This window comes from Macaca mulatta, chromosome 9 (genome assembly GCF_049350105.2).
Source record: "Macaca mulatta isolate MMU2019108-1 chromosome 9, T2T-MMU8v2.0, whole genome shotgun sequence".
NCBI classification, from domain to species: domain Eukaryota; kingdom Metazoa; phylum Chordata; class Mammalia; order Primates; family Cercopithecidae; genus Macaca; species Macaca mulatta.
The window spans coordinates 88,944,014-88,965,103 of record NC_133414.1 but is presented as its reverse complement, the minus strand read 5'-3'; the positions used below and the strand labels follow the sequence as shown (position 1 = coordinate 88,965,103).

The following is a 21,090-nucleotide window of genomic DNA, read 5'->3' as shown; positions in this document are numbered from 1 at the left end:
GCTGGGATTACAGGCGTCAGCCACTGTGCCCGGCCAACACATCGGTTTTGTTTTGCTTTGCTTTCCTGCCTTGGTATCCATAATTCATGTAGAATGCTTTGTTGTGGAAATGAAATCAGTTGTTCTCTTGGCCATTGTGGCTGGAATTGGAGACTGTCATACGAAATGAAAAGCAAATGGCCTTGGGGTAAGGGAGACTGGCTCTGCCCAAGAGAGGTGCTTTGTACCAGGTGACATTAAACTAACTCCACTGTATTTTATTTGGGAAAGATAAATGTGGAGTGGAAAATAAGAGGGCATCTCAGCTTGGAGGTCAGTCTCTGGTGCTGCTGTGCCCCTCCCTAGTGCTGTGAACCACAGGCATCCAGAACTGAAAGTGAGATTTGGGATGACTGCATCCATTCTCCTCCTATATGGTGTGCTAAGGATCCTTGCAAGGAAACTCTCACTGCTTGCTGGGATCTGTAGGCTCTAAGTGCATTTCTGCCCTGTGACCCTGAGGAACTTGACTAAATTACTAGATACTCACCCCCAGTGTTAACTCATCATCCAAGTATTATGATGCTGACTACGATATTCCCAAATTCTCCAATCCCACAGTGCCCGAGGTCATGCTTGCCTAGACGAGGATGAAGGGGCAGTCTCAAAGTGCCAACCCAGGATATAGACCCTGCCGTGAGAAACGAGGTTCGGGGTAGCAATACTGTGTACAGGAAGAGGCTTAGGGCTGGGAATGGGGACGGCAAACACTGAGGGGAGCCTGGGTGACACGCTTTCTCCAGCCTCAGCCTCTTTGTCTCTAATCTGCCCTTCCCTGAACTCCCAGTGTGTTCTGTTCCATACATGCTCTCATTGATTACCTAGGATCTCCAACTCTGCTCACTTTGATGCCTCCTGAAAGATGAGGGTGGCTTTACATGAGCTCAAAGGTGCCTTGTATCCTTCTAATTTCTGCATCTGCTGCCAAGACACTTGAGGGCGGGGAATAGGTTCTCTATGTCATTATCTCTCCTAATGATCTATCTTCTAAACTGGGATTATCAAAGAAACACCTACATCCAGCTGGCCTCTTGCCTCCCCGGAGAACAAAGATGCAGCCTCAGAGCCCACGGGTGCCAGACTCAGGGCTCGTCTGCTCACTACCTGTAAGTGCAGATTACAACGCTGGTGAACTTTGGACACTCCAGAATCCCAACACAGGTTCAACTTTAGTCAACTAGCCAAGGGAAAGTGAGATGCACATTTCATTAAAAGGATCTCAGAACCTAAAACCCAACCTCTGTGCACATAGTGATTAAGAGGAATTTGTGGGTGTGAGACACAGTTTGCCGGTACAGACTCAAGTAGAGAACAGGAGGGTTTGTCAGTAATGAGAATTAGGGCAGACAGCAGACAGAAATTCCTAAGAGTTGGTGGCCAAGGAAACTGACCTTGGACTCAGTAGCCCCACATGAACTCTATGTGACCTGGGGCAAGTCACTTACATTCTCCAGCCCTCCGGATCCTTATACCTAAGTGTGGGGTGCAAAGGAAAGAGTGAAAGAGTACTGAAGCAAGTTCAAATCCCTGCTCTGGTGCTAGTAAGTAGTTTAGTCTCTCTGGGTCTGTTTTGTCGGTTGTTAGACAAAAGAGAAGCTAGATAGCAGAGCACTGGAGAGTGGATCTAACATTCAGACAGACGTCTGGGCCGCTTACTAACTTTGTAACCTTGGGTAAATGACGTATCCTCCTAGAGCCTCCCTCTCCCCACTCAAAGCAGCGTTAGCATGAGGATCTTGTAAGACAGTGTCAGGGTCATAGTAAGTGGAAAAGAAAAAGATGGTTGGGCTCGGGAAGTCACCTAGTTATCTCTTCCTGCTTTCAGGTTCTAACTGGAGGATAAAAAATACAAGCAGCCAAAACGTGATCACTGTTTCACCGATACTAGTGATACTGCCCTGGAATCCTGCATTTCAGGACTCTCTGGTCAAGGTGAATTAGAAACCTGGGCCTGGGGCCCTGGGCCAAGTGACAGCCTCCTGCTGCCTCTCAAACCCAGGCCTTAGCCCCTCCTTGCCTCCGGGGTATTGGGGCACAGTGGGCTCCCATCATCCCTACCTGGCTGGCTTCAGGGAGGGCTGGGGCTGGCTCACACATCCATTGCTGGTACAGAGAGAAGGGCCTGTGAGAGAATGGCAGCCTGCGGGTTACCTCTTGAAGTCCCAATTCAGAGAGTCCTCGCCCTTTCTGCACCTCCTCAAGGCAAGGGAGAGAGAAACTGAGCAACCTGGTCCAGTGAGTATCCTGCTGACACCAACCAGGTTGGCCGCTGCTCCACAGGGAGGAGTAGGTGTAAATCAGGGGTGTCCGATTTTTGGCTTCCTTGGCCCACGCTGGAAGAAGAATTGTCTTGGGTCACACGTAAAATATACTAACACTAACGATAGCTGATAAGTTTTAAAAAATTGCAAAAAGAAATCTCATAATGTTTTAAGAAAGTTTATGAATTCGTGTTGGCTGCATTCAAAGCCGTCCTGGGCCTCATGTAGTGCATGGGTTGTGGGTTGGGCAAGCTTAGTGTATATGGAGGGGCTCTGGAATTGCGGTTTTAGTAATCCACCATTGTGGAGAGAGTGTTGTTATGGCCTGCATGTTTGTGGCTCCCTCTACCCCTGATTCATCTCCAATGGGAATGGTACCTGGAGATGGAGCCTTTGGGAGTTAATTAGCTCATGAGGGTAGAGTCTTCATGAGGGGATTAGTCCCGTTATAAGAAGAGAGAGGAGAGTTTGCTTTCTCTTTCTCTCTCCTGGCTGAGGATATCAGGAGAAGATGGCTTTCTACAAGCTAGGAAGACAGCCCTCACCAGAACCTGACCACACTGGCTCCCTGATCTCAGGCTATCAACTGCTGGAACCCTGGGAAATAAATGTTTGTTGTCTGAGCCACCCAGTCTGTGGTAATTTGTTAGAGCAGCCTGAGCTGACTAAGACAGGTGTGAAAAATCTTCTCTGCTAAAGCTTAGACAGGTGGCTGAGAGTTCCTCCTAAAATGGCTGTGCCTGTGGTGATGAAAATATCAGTTATACTATGGCGAAGAGATTGGGCTCAAGATATTTCCGAGTCAGACAACTGGATGGCTCTAGGAATTCTATTAGAAGAGTATCCCATCTAACACCTGTTGTCGGCATAATCTGTCCTGTTCTCATTCACTTTGAATGATCTGAATATCAGTTCCTGTTGGGATCTGTAAAAGCCAAGGGCAGAACATCTGAAGCTTTATAGTGCCAGATGCCGAAGAATATATATGATTTTGATAGTAAGAAACAGGATGCCTGTTTTTGGAAAGGTTAAACAAGAGAAACCTGAGAAAGGGGGACTTTTTTTTTTCCTTCAATACTCCCTTCCTCTGGCCCCCATCACTGCTTTGAGGCTTCCTAATTGGTGTCCCTGCTGGCCGTGTCTTCACATCCTGCATCCTCTGCATACTCATCCAGCCTCCTTACAATTAGGGAAGAGAAGCCACCAGATTGTGGCTGGGGCTGCAGCCAGGCCAGAGGACTGGTTCAAAGGCAGAACAATGAGATTACCCAGAAACCATTGAGAGACAATTTTCAGAGAAGGAGACATGTGGGAGACCAAGTTGCTGCTTCTTTGCTTTGATGGTGAAATAGACAAGCAGGCAGTGGTATGTGTAATTGTAGAACTTCAAGGCTGAATTATTTTCCACTGTAAGCTGAGGTGGCTGCTTCTAGTTGTGCACCAGTCCTTTGGGCCCCCAAGAAGATGGTTATATAAGTGGACAGAAACTCAAAGGGATCCTTGTGGTGGGATATCCAAGGAGGAGGAAGCTACTACTCAAAGCTTTATGGCCCTGGTATAGGGCCGTGGACTAACCCATAAACCCTCTCATGCTTCTGGTGGGGATGGGAGAGGAGCACAGAGGAAGGGGGAGATTGAGGGCTTATTTTACATATTCATTTATATATTCCTCCCTCACTTTAGCCTCCAATACCATTTTACAGGTAAAGAAACAGAGGTTCAAGAGATCATCACCTGCCCCAGCACTTACACTGCTAGTAAGTGGCCTGAGCCAGGATTTGACCCCAAACCTGACTCCAAGAGTTTCTACACCAACCGCACTGCTTCCTATTATTATTCAATGAGAAAGGGAAGACACTTTCAATCTCATTAGTCATTAATACTTTTTCTAGTTACGATTGCTAGATGTCTTAGTCTATTTTGTGTTCCTGTAAAAGAATACCTGAGGCTGGGTAATTTATAAAGAAGAGATGTTTATTTGGCTCATGGTTCTGCAGGCTGCACAAGAAATATAGCAAGCATAGCACCAGCAGCTGTATCTGGTGAGGTCCTGAGACTGCTCCCACTCATAGCAGAAAGTAAAGGGGAGCCAATGTGTGCAGAAATCACATGGCAGGAGAGGGAGCAAGAGAGAGGTGGGGGAGGAGTCAGGCTCTTTTTTTTTTTTCTCTTGAGATGGAGTCTCGCACCGTTGCCCAGGCTGGAATGCAGTGGCGCGATCTCAGCTCACTGCAACCTGCACCTCCTGGGTTCACGCCATTCTCCTGCCTCAGCCTCCTGAGTAGCTGGGACTATAGGCACCCACCACCATGCCCAGCTAATTTTTTTTTTTTTTTTTTTGTATTTTTAGTAGAGACAGGGTTTCACCGTGTTAGCCAGGATGGTCTCAACGTCCTGACCTAGTGAGTCGCCCGCCTCGGCCTCCCAAAGTGCTGGGATTACAGGCGTGAGCCACCGCGCCCGGCCAAGTCAGGCTCTTTTGAACAACCAGTTCTTGAAGGAACTAATAGTGAGAACTCACTTGTACCCTCCTACCCCCAGGGAGGGTATTATTCTATTCATTCTTTTCATGGGGGATCATCACCCCCATGATCCAAACACCTCCTGTTAGGTCTGCACCTCCAACACTGGGATCAAATTTGAATATGAAGTTTGAAGAGACAATAATCCAAACTATAGCACTGGATAACACAACACTCCAACATTTAGTGGCATGAAACAATCATTTTATTATTCTCATGGATTCTGTTAGAAATTTGGAGAAGACATAGCAGTACCAGCTTGTTTCTACTTCATAATGTTTGCAGGTGCCCATACTCACATATTTGGTGACTGATGCTGGCTTTTGGCTGAGACTTCAGTGAGACTATTGACTAGAAGAACACTGACACTGGATCTTTCTGTGTGGTCTCTCCGCCTGGGCTCATTTGGGCTTTCCTGGAGAATGGCAGCTAGATTCTGAGAGTGGGTCCCTGGAGAAGAAAGTGGAAGCACATGACATAGCTTTGATCTAGCCTGGGGAGTCACGTGATGTCACTTTTACCATATTCTATTGCTTGAGTTAGTAAAAAAGATCCACCCAGGTTCAAAAGGAAGGGCCACAGACTCTGTAACTCAAAGGGAGGAGTGTCAAGGTCACCTAGTAAGAAGAACATGTGCAATGGGAGATATTGTTGCCACCACCTGCCAAAACACCTTACAGTGAAAAAGTCTGATGGTTTTCCAGAGCTTGCTTTTTACTGGAGAAAGGATGAAAAGGAGATGGAGAGGTGATGAAGGATACTCTATGTCTTAAGGGAGAAGAAGAGTCCCCAGGGTGGTGTCAGGGCTCACAACAAGAAAGAACTCTGCCACTGCATGCTTTATTATTTGACATCTTCTTTCACCTGAAATGTGACTGCCAGAGCTGCTGCCTGGTCTTCCTTTCCTGGTTCTTGCATTAACCTATGCCCACTTAATCAGAAGAAACTTTGCCCTCCTCACCCAAGGTTTTAATCATTAAGATGGTCACCTCTCCAGGTGGAGCACCCTCCTGATTTAGCAGCTTCAACAATTTGAAGATTATTGGCCCTAACCAACCCAGCTGTTTTTCTATAATATCTCCCAGGTGGGAAACAACCACTCTAAAGGCCATGTTCTCTTATTATCCTCATATAAACTCTCCAGAGAGGGACTTTACTTCTTGAGATAGTGGTCCTTGGTTCAGTAAAAGTTCAAAAAATGAATATTCCTGGCCAGGCGCGGTGGCTCATGCCAGTAATACCAGCACTTCGGGAGGTCAAGGCGGGTGGATTACCTAAGGTCAGGAGTTCGAGGCCAGCCTGGCCAACATGGTGAAACCCTATGTCTATAAAAATACAAAAATTAGCCAGACATGGGGGCACATGCCTGTAATCCCAGCTACTCGGGAGGCTGAGACAGCGGAAACACTTGAACCCAGAGGCGGAGGTTGCAGTGAGCCGAGATCGTGCCACCGCACTCCAGCCTGCCAACAGGGTGGGACTCTGTCTCAAAAAAAAAAAAAAAAAAAAAAAAAAAAGAATATTTCCTTGTAATCAACAACAACAGCAGCAGCAACAATATTATATTCAGTAAAGGAACCGGGGACCCTAAAGCCAACAAAAAATTCAGAAGGGATGGTGCCAGGATGTCCATAGACTTAACACATCCTGTGTAATTCTGTTGCACATTGAGATTGAGAACAACTAACTGTCTGATATGATTTGTCCTGACTACCTTCTTAAATATAACTGCCATTCTTCCTCTTGCTCATATTTATCTCCAGGCCACAGGTCTTCTTGACCAGCCTTTAATATACTAAGTCGGGTCTTATCCTCTGGTCTTTGCACCTACTCTTCCCTTGGCCTCCAGATGCCATTTTCCTAGTTGCTTGCTGGACTCACTTCTTCACTTAATTCATGTGGCGAGACTTATGCAGGTGTTCTAGTCAACAGCCCTGCTGAAGTCTCAGCCAAGAGCCAGCATTTAACCACCGAATATGTGAATGTAGACACTTCCAGATGATTCTGTCCCTCAGCTGCTGAGTCACCCTGGCCTTCAAGTCTGAGCTGAGGCTACAAATATTGTGGAGCACAGACCAACTATAGCCAGTGTGTCTTCTCTGAATTCTGTTAATTCAGGTCTATACTCAAATAATACCTCCTTGGAGAGAATATCTCTGATTACCTTTGTTCAAAAATGATATTCTTAATCATCTTCTATCCTCTTCTTTTTTTCCCTTTCTAGCACTTACCTGATAAAAATACATACTTGTTTGTTAGTTTTTGTTGCATGCCTCCCACAAAGGAATGTAAACTCCGTAATGATAGGGACATTGGTGCCTGGAAAAGTGCCCAACACAGATTAGACAGGTATCAGTGCAATAAATATCTGTGAATGAATAAACACTTGATAATTATGCCACTAGTTCCTTTTCCTAGAGTCATATCAGATGCTATTGTACAATCTCCACCGTCTTTGCCCTTAAACTTGGCCTCGGATTGTGCCTCAGAATCCCTCACAACACAATCATGCATTACTGATCTGGGTCAGTAGATGACATGAAATCAATTTTCCATACCTGGTCTATAGCATTAATTTTGGTATGTTCATTTATTGTTTTATTGTTATTTGGATGTGTGCAATCAGATACTAGTTGCTCTCTGGGGCCAAAAACAGAGTCTCATACTGTATTTGGCATACAGAAGTTCAAAAAGTCCTAGATGAATTGAAATGATTTGTGATAATTTTCAGATCAAGCCTTTGGCAAGGCAGGAGGAAGGCTGAATGAAGATATGATCACCAGGCTTCCCAAGATAAGAGGTGGATAATTGGCACCACACTGGTGGAAGCAGTTTCCAGAACTGACGGAACCGAAGTTACCTCCCTAAAAAATAGGGTGGAGATGAGAAAATCAGTTGGGAAGGCAGAGATTTTAGGTTATAGGATGTTCAATTTGAACCTCAGTAAGATTTGGAAATTGTTTTCTGTTTATCCTACCACAAAACGTCTAGAACTTCATTTGCATCATCTGTTTGCGTATGTTGTGATATTGGTCAAATGGAATTTCTCCAGGGCCAGGTCCAGATGCTTGGGGTGAGGGAGAGGGTGGGGAGGGGAAAGTGACAGCTGTAATGTATTCTCCAGACTTGAAGATCAATGAGCCTGTGTTATTAGGTGGTTTGTTTTAGGAGAAATGAGATCTGAAATTATCTTTAACCTGGCAGGCTTTCACTTCCTGGTTAGATTTCAATGGAATCTACCTCTTAATATTTTCATGGCTGTCATCTGAAGGCCTTGCTCATGCTGGGTGTTTTTAAGACAGGAGAGAGATCCTAATTGGTTGCGATTGCAATCATTTCTCCTTTGGAACATGCCTAGTCGAGAAGAACATCCCTATTGAAACTGAGAGAGAAATGCCATTTTTGGAAAGAGCTAGTTTAAACAAAGATTACTATTACCTCTAGAAACATCATTCACCTGTATTAACAATGTATCCATCACTCACCCAAACTGTGAAAGAACGTAGATACCCACTAAAATGAGTTCAAATGTTTACTTTCCCTCCCCTCCCCCAGCAAGTTGCCAAGATCTAATGGTCAATAAAAACATTTTATTCCCAACATAATTGCATGAATAAGACCAGAAACATGATCCAAGGAAAGATGTTGCCTTTCCTTGCTGCAGCTGACAGGGTTGCTTAGAATTTGGGCAGTTGGAGCTGGGGAAAAGCTTTGTTAGTTTATTAAAATGAGGAGTCAGGTCTGGATTCTAGTACCTGGGCTCTAAGCAATGACTTCCTTCCTTCCTTCCTTCCTTCCTTCCTTCCTTCCTTCCTTCCTTCCTTCCTTCCTTCCTTCCTTCCTTCCTTCCTTTCCTTTCCTTTCTTCCTTCCTTCCTCTCTTTCTTCTCACAATTCCTTCCTTCCTTCCTTCCTTCCCTCCTTCCTCTCTTCTGTCTCTTTTTCTTTCTTTCTTTCTTTCTTTCTTTCTTTCTTTCTTTCTTTCTTTCTTTCTTTCTTTCTTTCTTTCTTTCTTTTCTCTTTCTTTCTTTCTTTTCTTTCTTTCTTTCTTCCTTTCTTTCTTCTTTCTTTCTCTTTTTCTTTCTTTCTTTCTTTTTCTTTCTTTCTTTTTTCTTTCTCTTTCTCTTTCTTTCTTTCTTTTCTTTCTTTCTTTCTTCCTTTCTTTCTTTTTTCTTTCTCTTTTTCTTTCTTTCTTTCTTTCTTTTTCTTTCTTTCTCTTTCTTTCTCTCTCTCTCTCTCTCTCTCTCTTTCTTTCTTTCTTTCTTTCTTCTCTCTCTCTCTCTTTCTTTCTTTCTTCTCTTTTCTTTTTTCAAGATGGAGTCTCACCCTCTCACCCAGGCTGGACTGCAGTGACATGATCTTGGCTCACTGCAACCTTCACCCCCTGGGTACAAGTGATTCTCCCACATCAGCCTCCCTAGTAGCTGAGACTACAGGTGCCTGACACTATGCCCAGCAAATTTTTGTATTTTTAGTAGAGATGGGGTTTCACCATGTTGGCCAGGCTGGTCTCAAACTTCTGACCTCAGGTGATCCATCTACTTTAGCCTTCCAAAGTGCTGGGATTATAGGTGTGAGCCACCGCACTCAGCCTTTTAGACAGAAAGGGCTCTCTCTCTCTCCTTTTCTTTCTCTTTTCTTTCTTTTTTTTCTTTCCTCTTTCTCCCTTATTTTCTCTTTCCTTCTTTCTTTTTTCTTTCTTTTCTTTCTTTCCTATTTCTCTCTCCTTCTCCTTCCTTCCTTCTCTCCTCTCCTCTCTTCCTTCTTTTCCTTCCTTCCTTTCCTTCCTTCCCTTCCTTCCTTTCTTCTTTTCCTTCCGTCCTTCCTTCGTTCCCTCCTTTCCTTCCTTCCTCCCTCCCTCCGTCCCTTCTTTCCCTCCCTCCTTTCCTTCCTTCCTTCCTTCCTTCCTTCCTTCCTTCCTTCCTTCCTTCCTTCCTTCCTTCCTTCCTTCCTCCCTTCCTTCCTCTCTCCCTCCCTCTTTCTTTTTTTCTTTCTTCTTTTGTCATATGGTAGGTGAAATAAAAATCAGGCAGAAAAACCCATGGAAATCAGGCTGTTGGTATTTAAATACAAGTTTTAAAAGTCTGCCTCCCATTTTTAGTTTTTGATTCATTTCTCATGGACTGATTCTGTGCATGTGTAGGGTGATGATGGGGGTGGTGGAGAACTAGAATTGCCATCCTGGCCTTTTTTAGAAAGAACTTGCTGTAGATCTATAAAATGCTGTGTTGCAGAAATTCGTTTAGGTTCAAGTAAATCATGAAATTTGTTTTGCACAATTTAGAGAAAATTTAATGAGGCCCTTTCAAATAAGCGTTATGTATATTTGGGGGCAGTACAAATGATTATGTTTTAGGTTCTATAACTCTGAGACATTAATTACAATGAATTTATTTTTTGATCTTTAAATTGATTTTTTTGTTGTTGTTTTTTACACAGCGGCAACAGAGGATGCATTTTTTTTTCATCCATATTTATTTTTTGTGTGCTGATAGTGCACAAAACTTCCATCAGTGTGTCCCATCAAATAGCCTAGGTTGTTCTCAGACTTTCAAAATAGTGGGTAGTGCACAGATCAATCTGAGCTCTTCCGCGGTGTCCTCACATCCCTTTTTTTTTTTTTTCCTGGGATGGAGTCTCGCCCTGTCGCCCAGGCTAGAGTGCAGTGACATAATCTCGGCTCACTGCAACCTTTGCCTGCCGGGTTCAAGTGATTCTCCTGCCTCAGCCTCCCGAGTAGCTGGGACTACAGGTGCCTGCCACCATGCCTCACTAATTTTTGTAATTTTGGTAGAGATGGAGTTTCACAATGTTGTCTAGGCTGGTCTCGAACTCCTGACCTCAGGTGATCCGCCCACCTCGGCCTCCCAAAGTGCTGGGACTACAGGCGTGATCTACTGGCTGGCCCCTTGCATCCTTTTTAACTTGTCTGGGTGCCCCTCCCCAGCTTCTGTGTTCTTCGGTTTGCGTTTCAGAGTCCATATTGGAGACTCCCATTGCAGGACTCCTCCTACACTGCTGCAGCTACTTTCCCTGCCTCCGGCCTGAAATGCGGGAGTTTCCATTATCCGCTCCCCCTCCGCTGCCTGAGCACTTAGCCTTCGACCACTAGTGCGGGAATATAAAAGCCCCTTCTGTGGCGTAGTCTATACTCCCGAGCACCCCTTGAGACCAGATTGAATGGGGCTTCCTGGCTTGGCTTTTCACCCTTTCCAGTCTCCCCCTTCCTTACTGGTCTCATGGAAGGGCATTTCCTAAGTAAACCACTTGCCTGGGAATCTTCACCTCAGGCTCTGCTTCTGGGGACCTCACTATCCTCTCCATAAGGTGTGGTTGTGGGAACTAAATGAGACAAATGCAAACAAGGCACTCATCACAACGCACGGCCATAACATAGACTCAGAAATGTTATTACTATGATGATGAGTCTCACATCACTTTTTTGGACTCTGGTAGAGTGGTGCCAAGACTTACACCTTTGATCCATCTGGTTGGCCATGGAAATATTTGAATAAAACGGAAACATTTGAATAAAACTGAAAGAGCATATAAAAGTGCGTCCTAACAGGCCCGAGACCGTACCACTGGGGTAACTATGCAAACATAAGCAGAAAAGAGCAAAAGCAACCAGCAGAACAGCATTGGCTGAAAAGACAGTTCACATTAATTTTTCTTTTCTTTTTTTTTTAGATTGTTAAGCCCATTTCTCTAAGAGTTAAAAATTTCAGATGACTACTTATTTTATTATTTATTTATTGAGACAGAGTCTCACTCTGTTGCCCAGGCTGGAGTGCTGTAGTGCGATCTCGGCTCACTGCAACCTCCACCTCCGAGGTTCAAGTGATTCTCCTGCCTCAGCCTCCTGAGTAGGATTACAGGTGCCTGCCACCATGCCTGGCTAATTTTTGTATTTTTGGTAGACATGGGTTTTCGCCATGTTGGCCAAGCTGGTCTTGAACTCCTGGCCTCAAGTGATCTGCCTGCCTCGGCCTCCCAAAGTGCTGGGATTACAGGCTTCAGCCACTGTGCCTGGCTTGACTACTCATTTAAAAAGAAATCTCAGGTATATAAAGTGAAGTGGTATCCTGGTGACAGTGGTAAAGGGGTCCAAACCTGATAATGGGAGAGGGGCTGAGAGAGAAAACACAGTGATTTCAGCACTCTCCATCTAATTAGGTGGTGTGCTCTGTGGAGGGGGGACAGGAAACTAGGAGATAGGGAAGTTTTATGTCCAAGAAATAATTTATCCAGGACTTCCGAGGCAGTTTCAACAATCTCCAAAATTTGTACTGGAAGCTTACTTTTCTTCAGATTTCACATGTGAAATGAAATTAGAAGACATCCTTCAACACATGCACAAGCTCACTAGGGAATTTTCCCTCCGGCTTTATTAAGGTATAATTGACAAATAAAATTGTACATATTTATAGTGTGTAACGTGATGCTTTGCTATCTGAATACACTGTGACATGATTAAATCAAGCTAGGGAAGTTTTTTAAACGCAGAAAAACAGGCATCTTAGTATTTAGGGAGCTCTTAAGAAGTCATCTTGGCCTCTTGCCTTTCACGAGGGTCAGATGATACAAAAGGCCAAGGCCATTTGGGATGGAATAACTCGTTGTAATAGGTAATAACTTTCACAATCAGGGAAGCCTCTTGAAGCCTCTCAGGTGGCAGGAAGCTAAACCTAGTTTCTCTTCTTGCTGGTCAGAGGAACCAGTCTCCGGGCTGGCTCATAGCCTTTCAGATTGTTTGCATGTTGTCTTAGTGCTAAGGTAGTGCTTAGTGCTTTGGTCACTGAGTTCAGTGTTCCCTTGCCACACATGCCTGTCACCTTGGGAGGCTTTGATTCAGTACATCTGGAGTGGGACCTGGAATTCATTTTTATTTTTTCTGAGACATAGTCTCTCTCTGTCACCCAGGCTGGAGTGCAGTGGTGCTATCTTGGCTTACTGCACCTCTGCCTCCCGGGTTCAAGCAATTTTCCTGCGTCAGCCTCCTGAGTAGCTGGGATTACAGGTGTGCACCACCACACCTGGTTAATTTTTGTAGTTTTAGTAGAGACAGGGTTTCACCATGTTGGCCAGGCTGGTCTCAAACTCCTAACCTCAAGTGATCTGACTGCCTTGGTCTCCCAAAGTGCTGGGATTGAGGGAGTGAGCCACCATGCTCAGCCTGGAATTCATTTTTAGATCTGGACCCCAGGGCATGTACAAGAAGGCTCACTGTAGGGCCAAGGAATGGGAATTGGCTAGTGGTTCTATCACCAGTTGAATGGAGGAATCACATGGGATAGATGCCGCCTATGGGAGGCTAGGCAGCCCCGGGGAGCCACGGACTAGATGCACACATTGTAAAATGGCTAGATTTCCAGAACAGTGTGGAGTCAGAAAAGTAGATAGAAGGAAATTTGCTATGTAACACCATTTGTGTAACAATTATGCACATGAAACAACACTGTGTATAAAGAAACCCACATGTTTAAAGACATACATTGAACAGAAGATGAGAGTGGGTATTCTGGAAGAAAGAGAAAATATAAAAAGAGAGGGCCTTGTGTTGACTGAGGATGACAATGTGACAAGCACTGAGAAGCATGGCTAACTAGACTTTTTGCATCCAACCCTCAAGAAAAGAAGGAAAAAAATGATTGGGAGAGTGAAGACGAATTGCTCCTGAGTCAATCAGTGGTTCAGCCAAGCTCAGCCCTGAGGTGGGCTGGCTTTACTTAATAGAGAACGTGGAGGCCCTAGTGAGGGCAAATGTTCTCTTAGAAAGGGTCACCCTTTCTTCTTTTCTCCCACCACTCACCTTTCTGTCCAGCCCATTATTATTAATAATAATTATTATTTACCTTATCACAGCTTTATTTTCTAATTGTTAAACCACTGTCATGAAGCACTAAGCAGCAACGTCAGCATTTGGTTGAAGAGACTGGCAGGAAAAGACCACACTGCTCTGTTCTGCAACATGCATGATTGTCTTATTGTCTTCTCTCTTGGATTTTTGACCTTGGTTTTGGCCTTGAAAACCAAGGTCAAAAATGCTGAGCACGCAGGTTCCATTTCATCTGTTTTTCGCTTCCATTCACTAAGTACTTACTATGTCCAAGATATTTGGCATATGGGTGCCTTACCTAAATCATCTCATTTAACTTGTACTGAAAACTCAGTGATATCTGTTCCCATTCTCTAGATGACTAAAGCTTAGAGAAGTTGTGTATCTTTTCACATGACAGTTGAACTTAACCTTCCAGGGGAGTATCACCCCAATTGGGACTACCATGAATCATCAAATCAAAGGATATATATATATATTTTTTTTTTTTTTACCATATTGGAAGGGAATTTTAAGAATAGTCAGACTTTGGTTGGCATCCAAGTGGAAAGAAATGAATCAATTCTGTCCTCACTGATTGCCTGTAACATCTAACCATTCTTGTATTTGGGATTGAGAACATATTCAAAGAACTTAAATACTCCTTCGAAGCATGGGGCCACATTTAGGTAACACCCATTTCATCTATGTTCTGTTGGAAATCCATGTCACTGTGGAAACTGAATGACAGAAGAGGCAGGTCGCTTCACGTTTGCTACTGTTGTTGATAATGCTTTCATGTCTGTGGATATCAACTGCATGATTGCTTGGTTTCCACCCAAGAGTTACCTGTTCATAAATTACTTTCATATTTCATAGGCTACAGTCTGTAAATATCTAACTGATGAGCACCTGTATATCAGCCCAGTAAGAAACTATGCATATAAATGGCTCAAGTAAAAATATCCAATTTAGAAGCACTGTCAGTCAGCACAGGGAAGAATTTTCTAATGCAGTCAAGGGGTATAGCATTACTTCTACAGAAATGTAGCTTTTAAAGAAGGTCACTAGTATTGCCACCCCAGTGTCTTCACTTCTAAGTCTAAACCTTTCATGATGCATATATCACCTGCTTCCTAATTGGAAATTCAAGAAAGCAGTCTTCATCATAAAATAAATTACGTCGAGGGATATGCAGTAATCTCTCGACTTAATTTAGCACTTTGAAATAAATAATATATCCGTGACTCACAGTGTTGAATTCAATTCTGTGTCTTTCCTCAGTGGTTCTTTCCCTCCCTCCCTTCCTTCTTTTTTTTCTTTTTTTTTAAATTGTCCTTTTCTTCATTATGCTGCTTCTGGTTACACACACATACACGTACAACACAAATGCATTCTCCCTGGCTAACTTTTACCTTTATGACTTTTATGCAACCGTCACATTCTTCTAGAAAAGAGAAATTATTGCTATTTGCCCTCCAGAATCCAACTAGGAGATCTCTGTCTGTCTATCATCTATCTATCTATCTATCTATCTATCTATCTATCTATCTATCTCTGTGCCAATTAAAAAAAAATCCAATTCATGAAAAGGGCTGGCAAATCTTCAGCTTGCAGATAAGCATTCATTCAGAAGTGTTGAACTCATAAAACTGTTTCCAAACTCAAGATTCACTTTGTTTTTTTCCTCTGACTAGTAGTATTTCTTCTGCCTAGCCAGTGTCATAGTGATGAAAAACGGAATTTTGACAACTAATATACCATACATTGGAAGCAAGCATGAAAAAACCTCTTAGAAACATTGGACTTTTTGCTTCTGAGTGTCCATAATGAAAATATTGGAGTTCCATCTAGACCAGCAGTGTCTGTGGTTCTCAAAATGCCAGTATAGGAAACTTTGCTGAAGTTACATAAAAGAAAAAGAATGCCAACACAAGGTGCTGACATCCCTGATGATTTGCCAGACATTACTCCCAGAAACTTAGACCAAGACTTTCTACAGGGAAGAAGAAACTGGTATGCTTTATGTAATAAGTGCCACGACTGGGACCACCCACCTCTGAAAGGTAGAAAGGTGTTGGGAATCTCATTGTCTTCTTTTCACAGCTATTTCTTACAGTGGTCAGCACCTTCCCATAGAGTTATAGGTAGCCTGTCACTCAGAAAAGCCCCGCAGTGAAATCTCACTGGAGACTTTCTTCCCTCTGAGCTTGGGTAAATTATTACCTAGAAGTCCAGAAATTGTCCAGACATTTTCACAAAGGCTTTCTCAGACCTGCTTTTCAAGAAACTTTTCCTGAACTCAGCAACTTAGACCTATCACTTAACTGCTGGCGGAAACTATCTAAACCCAGATTATACTAAGTCCTTTAGGATAGTTGTAGTTTCTCCCCCTGCCCCCTACCCGGCCCCAGGCACTATGTCTAGTGACATACTGTGTTAGCCAAGAACAAAGCGCCAGGCACTTCATTTACATTATGACACTGGAATCTCTGCTGACACCACCGAATACAAAAATGATAAGTCATTCAAGCTGCTTTGTTACTGGAGCATGCACAAGCTCCCATGACCCAGCACCCTCAATGTTTTGATTGATAGTTTAAAAAAAGCTGTTAAATTACACACACAATATGACGTCTGTCCTTAAAACAAAACTGGAGGCATTTTATAGCTAAACAATTTTATTGGCTTTTTGTGAAATAAAAAACACACAAGAAACCACCATGGTTAAAGGCCATAATCAGCATCAACCAAATGAACCAGCCACTTGGTTACAGCAGCTGATAACAACACTAGTGGATATTATTGCTTATACCCCAAGTTCATTTATATGTCCATTACATTTTGGCAAGATTACAATCAAATGGGAGCTTTGGTTGTAAAAATTCAACTATGACTACTCATTGAAAACTCAACTTCTACCATTTTATGATGGGATACATGTCAATTCTTCTGCATCTTGACATTTATCCTCTCCTGTCTCCTTTCTCCTTCCATTAATAAGATGTACAAGCCTATTGAAAAAAATTAAGGTGGATGCATTTGTAACTATCCTTCCTCTGCTGCCTCCTCTTTTGTCATGACAAGGTGCTGCATTTCTGGGCCTCTCCCAAGATCTTCTATCTGGTATGTTTCCACTGCCAGTAATAAATGCCCATCTGTAATCTAGATAGATTTGCAAATGCATATGGCTGTCAACATTGGGGTTTGGACTTAACTGTCTCATTTCCATCTTCTGAAAAGCTAGAAGAAAAAATAAAAATAAAAACAAAATCAACAGCCCTTGGCATTGGTAACTTGACCTCCCAACAGAATGAGCCCCATCCCCTGCCACGTAACATCCCATGGCAGGTGTGGAGCTGTGGCCTCGAAATGCTCTCTGTGTGTGTATGTGTGCTGTAACATTTTACTTTGCAGAGAAGCAATGACTGACTGCCTCACAAAAGCTCCCCTGCTCTCACACTTTCTAGTTTAACACTGAAAACTCAGAATGAGAAAGAGTCAGAACTAACTTACAATAGCACCATTTCCTAGACTCTTGGAATGAGATTCCTTTCCGTGTAGGAGAACGCAGGCGCCCAGCCTCCAGCTGTGTGCTTTCACAGGCTCCCAATGCATTTCAGCAGAAGTGGGTGGTCTGCCTTAGCCTACTTCTGCAGAAACATGAATCTTCCCTGGGAAGAGTTAAAAATATGGGTCTTAGAAAGTGAAGTTGGCCACAGGTGAGAAGCCTGAGGAAGCCTGTTTCTGGTGGTGAGATGTGACAAGCCTGTAGATGGCAGGAGGGAGTCCAGGGACCTTTTCCCTTGCCCATCTCAATTCAAGTCAGTGAAGAATCTGCATGCAGAAGCATGGCAAGTTCAAGGAATACTGAGAGACGTAAACCCTAATACAGCAATCGGAACACCAGCGCACTAATGGTATCTTACGTATTCAGGTCCACCAGTGAGCTTGCCCTGGATAATGCTGGGATTTAATAAGCCCTTCTAATGATTATAAAGATTATCCTCTTGCAACTAGACATTGGAAACAACAGAATATTTGATATCACTATATTTTACATGGCACATATAACCATATAATTACCAGCACTTAACACGGCAAATATTGTAAATACACATTCTTGGAGTTGACTTTGTAATTACACCGATGTTATTCAACAGAAAAAAGATTAAACACTCTCTAATTTGCACTTTGGGGGATTTCAGTCCCCTCCTTCCCTTCACAACAATAGGATAACCCTCTAATTACGTAATAATGCTCGGTGGTCATGTGGGCAAAGAGAATCACAGGGTGACTTCATAGTCAATTGTGGCCTGTAAAATAAAGTAATACACAGTATTTTCATTTCAACAAAATACAAGAGACCATATAAAAATATTTTCCAATTTGGAATCAGAAACATGAAAGCTGGATTTTTTTTCTTTGTATAAAAAGAAACAAAATAACAGACTAAAGTTTATTAAGCCTCCTAACAAAAAAAAAATATACATATCAGTTTAAGGAATGCAGTGAGAGTCAGCTTCCCTTTTTGTCCAGGCTCATTGATGGTGAGCTTGTGCTTTGATCCTAACAAAGATAAATGCACAAAAGTGGAGGAAGGTCAGTGTCTGAAACCTGAACTATGTCGTATCTCTAATAAGACGAATTTTACAGTAGTGCTTTGAAAAGTGGTGGATCAGATTACCGATTTTTTTTCCTCTTCCTCTTCAGGCCACTGCTGGAGATGAATTCCAGAAGCACCACTTTCGTCTCGAGTGATGCTTATTTAGTGCAATATCTTCCTTCTCTCGTTCCCTTTTCACACGCTGGTAGTGATCTTCTTCCTTCAGGTACCACACGGGGGGCCAGCGGTGCCGCTCGAAGTATTCCTGGTTGTCTGGTGAAGGAAAGAATCAGACCATAAGACCTGCAGCTCATTGACGCTTTTTACGTGCTAGGCCTTGAGCTTAAAGCTTCTCGAATATTCTCTCAAAAACGTGATGTGGCAGGGACTGTGATTAGGGTCATTTGCAAAAAGTGACACTGTTTTGAGAGGAAGAATCTCTTGCCTGTAGTCATGCGGCTAGGCACAGAGAACCTGAACCCAGGACCACCTGATTTGAGAGTCTAAGCCTGCTCCTAAGCTTGCCTCCCGAAACAAGGGGAAGCCCGCCACCTCTGCGCTCTCTGCAACAGGGCACCATGGACTCCAGCCCAGCCAACTCCCCTCAGCATCAAGTTCTTCAAAGAGAATTCCCAGCCTTCTATTCTTTATGTCATCTCACATGAATATGTGACCACCCGCTAGTCTCAAGGAATTATCCGTGAGCTGCCTGCTGACTGTGTTCCTTTCCAGGGACATAGAAGGTAAAAGCTTCCATGAGAGGTGAGGAGAGCTGGATGAATGGGGGCTTTGCACAGTCTCACCTGCAGATTTTGATTTGATTTCCTTGCGGAACTTGGAGCATACACTGTTGTAGTTGGTGCAGATGTGGTGCAAACACCAGGCGGCCAACTGGTGGGCATTGTGAAACTGCAGAAAAGTGAGCAAAAGGAGGGTAAGACTCTATTTTCTAAAAAGGGGCTACAAAGAAATTGGGGAAGCCATCGTAAGGGTGAAAATAAATGAAGGGCTTATATAACTAATTTGGTAAACCTCTTGTTTTGACCTCAATGTTTTGACTTTGGCCATGGCTCTGATGCCAGCCAGTGTAGTGCTGGGCACACCCCTCCCTTTCCCACTGTCCTAGGTGCACCAAAAATAATTGCTGTATCAAATCACGAGCTTAAAGTATGCCTCGCCCTCTCACCGTCCCCTGCCACCTGGCCCTCTAGTGCTAAGCAACCGTGGCCTCTGGAAGACACCAGCCCACAGCAGAAAGCAGCGATGTCATCTCTGTTTAAGGAAGCCTCGGCAATGGAATACTTCGTGTCGCATGTCAGGGCTCAGCTTGCTGGGGCCAAGATCCGAAAGAGGAGACTGCAGAATGTGTGACTGTCCTATACCTGTCCTTTGGTTACATAAGAAGAGCAGGCAGTATGGGCAGGGTGGAGAGATCCAGATACTTCACCCTTCCTTTCTAAGCAATGCTCAGGAACGTGGCAGCGAGGTAGCTATGATTGAAAAATATGAGATGCTCAAAAATCAACTGTCAACTCCCCCATTCCCTCTCCAGACCTGGCGGGCCTGCCGTGATCCCTCACTCTTTCCGTCTGTGCCCTTCTCTGACACCCCTTCTGTTGTCTGTCGCTCTTGATGTTTCTTTGGTCGGGTGGAACCTTAGAACCTACAGCACGCTTCCTCTGCGGCCCTGTATCTCCACTGTGAGGCCAAAAGCCAGAGATCTCAGAAACCCACTCGAGAGACTCACTGAAAATCACAACCCAAACATCAGAGACAGTTTTAGCTGGTGCTTCCAACTTCTCTTGCTGTTAGATTTCTCTCTGAAAACAAGACTAGGGCAGTGTTCCGCCGGGTGGGCTTATCCCAGCTTGAAAGAGCCAATTGTGTGCATTTCTTCCCTACTTTGAGTTTAGTGACTTCATATGTTATAATCAGCCATGATGGGAGTATTTATATAATAGAAATTGGCAAATGTAACAGATTAGGGTCCCACTTGCCCCCAAGCTGACTGTTAAACACTTACCAGCACATCACTGGGTTAGGGTCTAATGGACGAGCTAAGACATGAGCTCCATCTAAGCTCGTCCTGCCAAGGCTTGTCAGGGCTTAGCAATAATCATATTATTTCCTTGTAGTGGGTATGTGTGGGGGTAAGGTGGGAACACAGTGCAACAAACAGACACAGACACAACTGCAAATCATTCCCTCAAGTGAGTGGTCCCAATATGAAATTCCGGATCATTACATTTTTCTCTAGGAGGAATACTTGCTGGAGCGAGTACAAGTTATAAACCATCCCCCAGAACTGTTTCAAAAGACCCTAAATTCCAAGTGTGGACAACCAGTTCTGATGGGGACTTGCTGATTCGACTGCATTAGATGTCTACTCTCAGTTTCACTGTAATCCCTAATTGGATTTTAATAATTTGTATTTGTGTCTGTTTCCTTTACTTGCCTATGATTGCCCTGGGGCAGAGGATCTACCATTTATATGTACACATCCTTTGCCTAGGGCAGTGCCTGGTATTTGGGGAGAAAAACAACAAATATTTGCTGAATGCTAAGTCAAAATGAATCGGTCGCTGTAAAGTTCAATTCCGCCTTTTCCCCCTTTTGCACCTGAGTCATCTCCTTTGGCCACAGTAGGAAGGGCCTGAGCAGCACCTGCTAGATGCCACCTCCTCCCCCTAAAACCACCTCCTTTCCCTTGATTGAGAAATATTGATTTAAATGGACTGACCTAAGACTTAGTAAGCCATTGTCTTAACGGAAAGAGGGAGCACAGGAAGCCAAACCCAACAGGCTGAAGAAAAGACGGAGGCATTTATTCTTAGTTCCCTCGGAG

The 21,090-nt window shown here is 43.8% G+C and overlaps 1 protein-coding gene across 44 annotated transcripts in view; it reads right to left on the bottom strand.

Moving 5' to 3' along the window:
* Window positions 1-5,011: 5,011 nt before the first annotated feature.
* Window positions 5,012-21,090, bottom strand: part of RHOBTB1 (Rho related BTB domain containing 1) — a 144,733-nt gene continuing 128,654 nt past the window's right edge. For 25 of the 44 annotated variants that reach the window (XM_028853345.2, XM_028853337.2, XM_077945076.1 and 22 more), the window contains 2 exons: window positions 19,049-19,154; window positions 16,303-18,518 (listed from right to left, as the gene is read on the bottom strand). In XM_028853345.2, coding sequence (XP_028709178.2) covers window positions 18,349-18,518; window positions 19,049-19,154 — 276 coding nt within the window. In that variant the 3' untranslated portion in view covers window positions 16,303-18,348. 44 annotated transcript variants of the gene reach the window in all.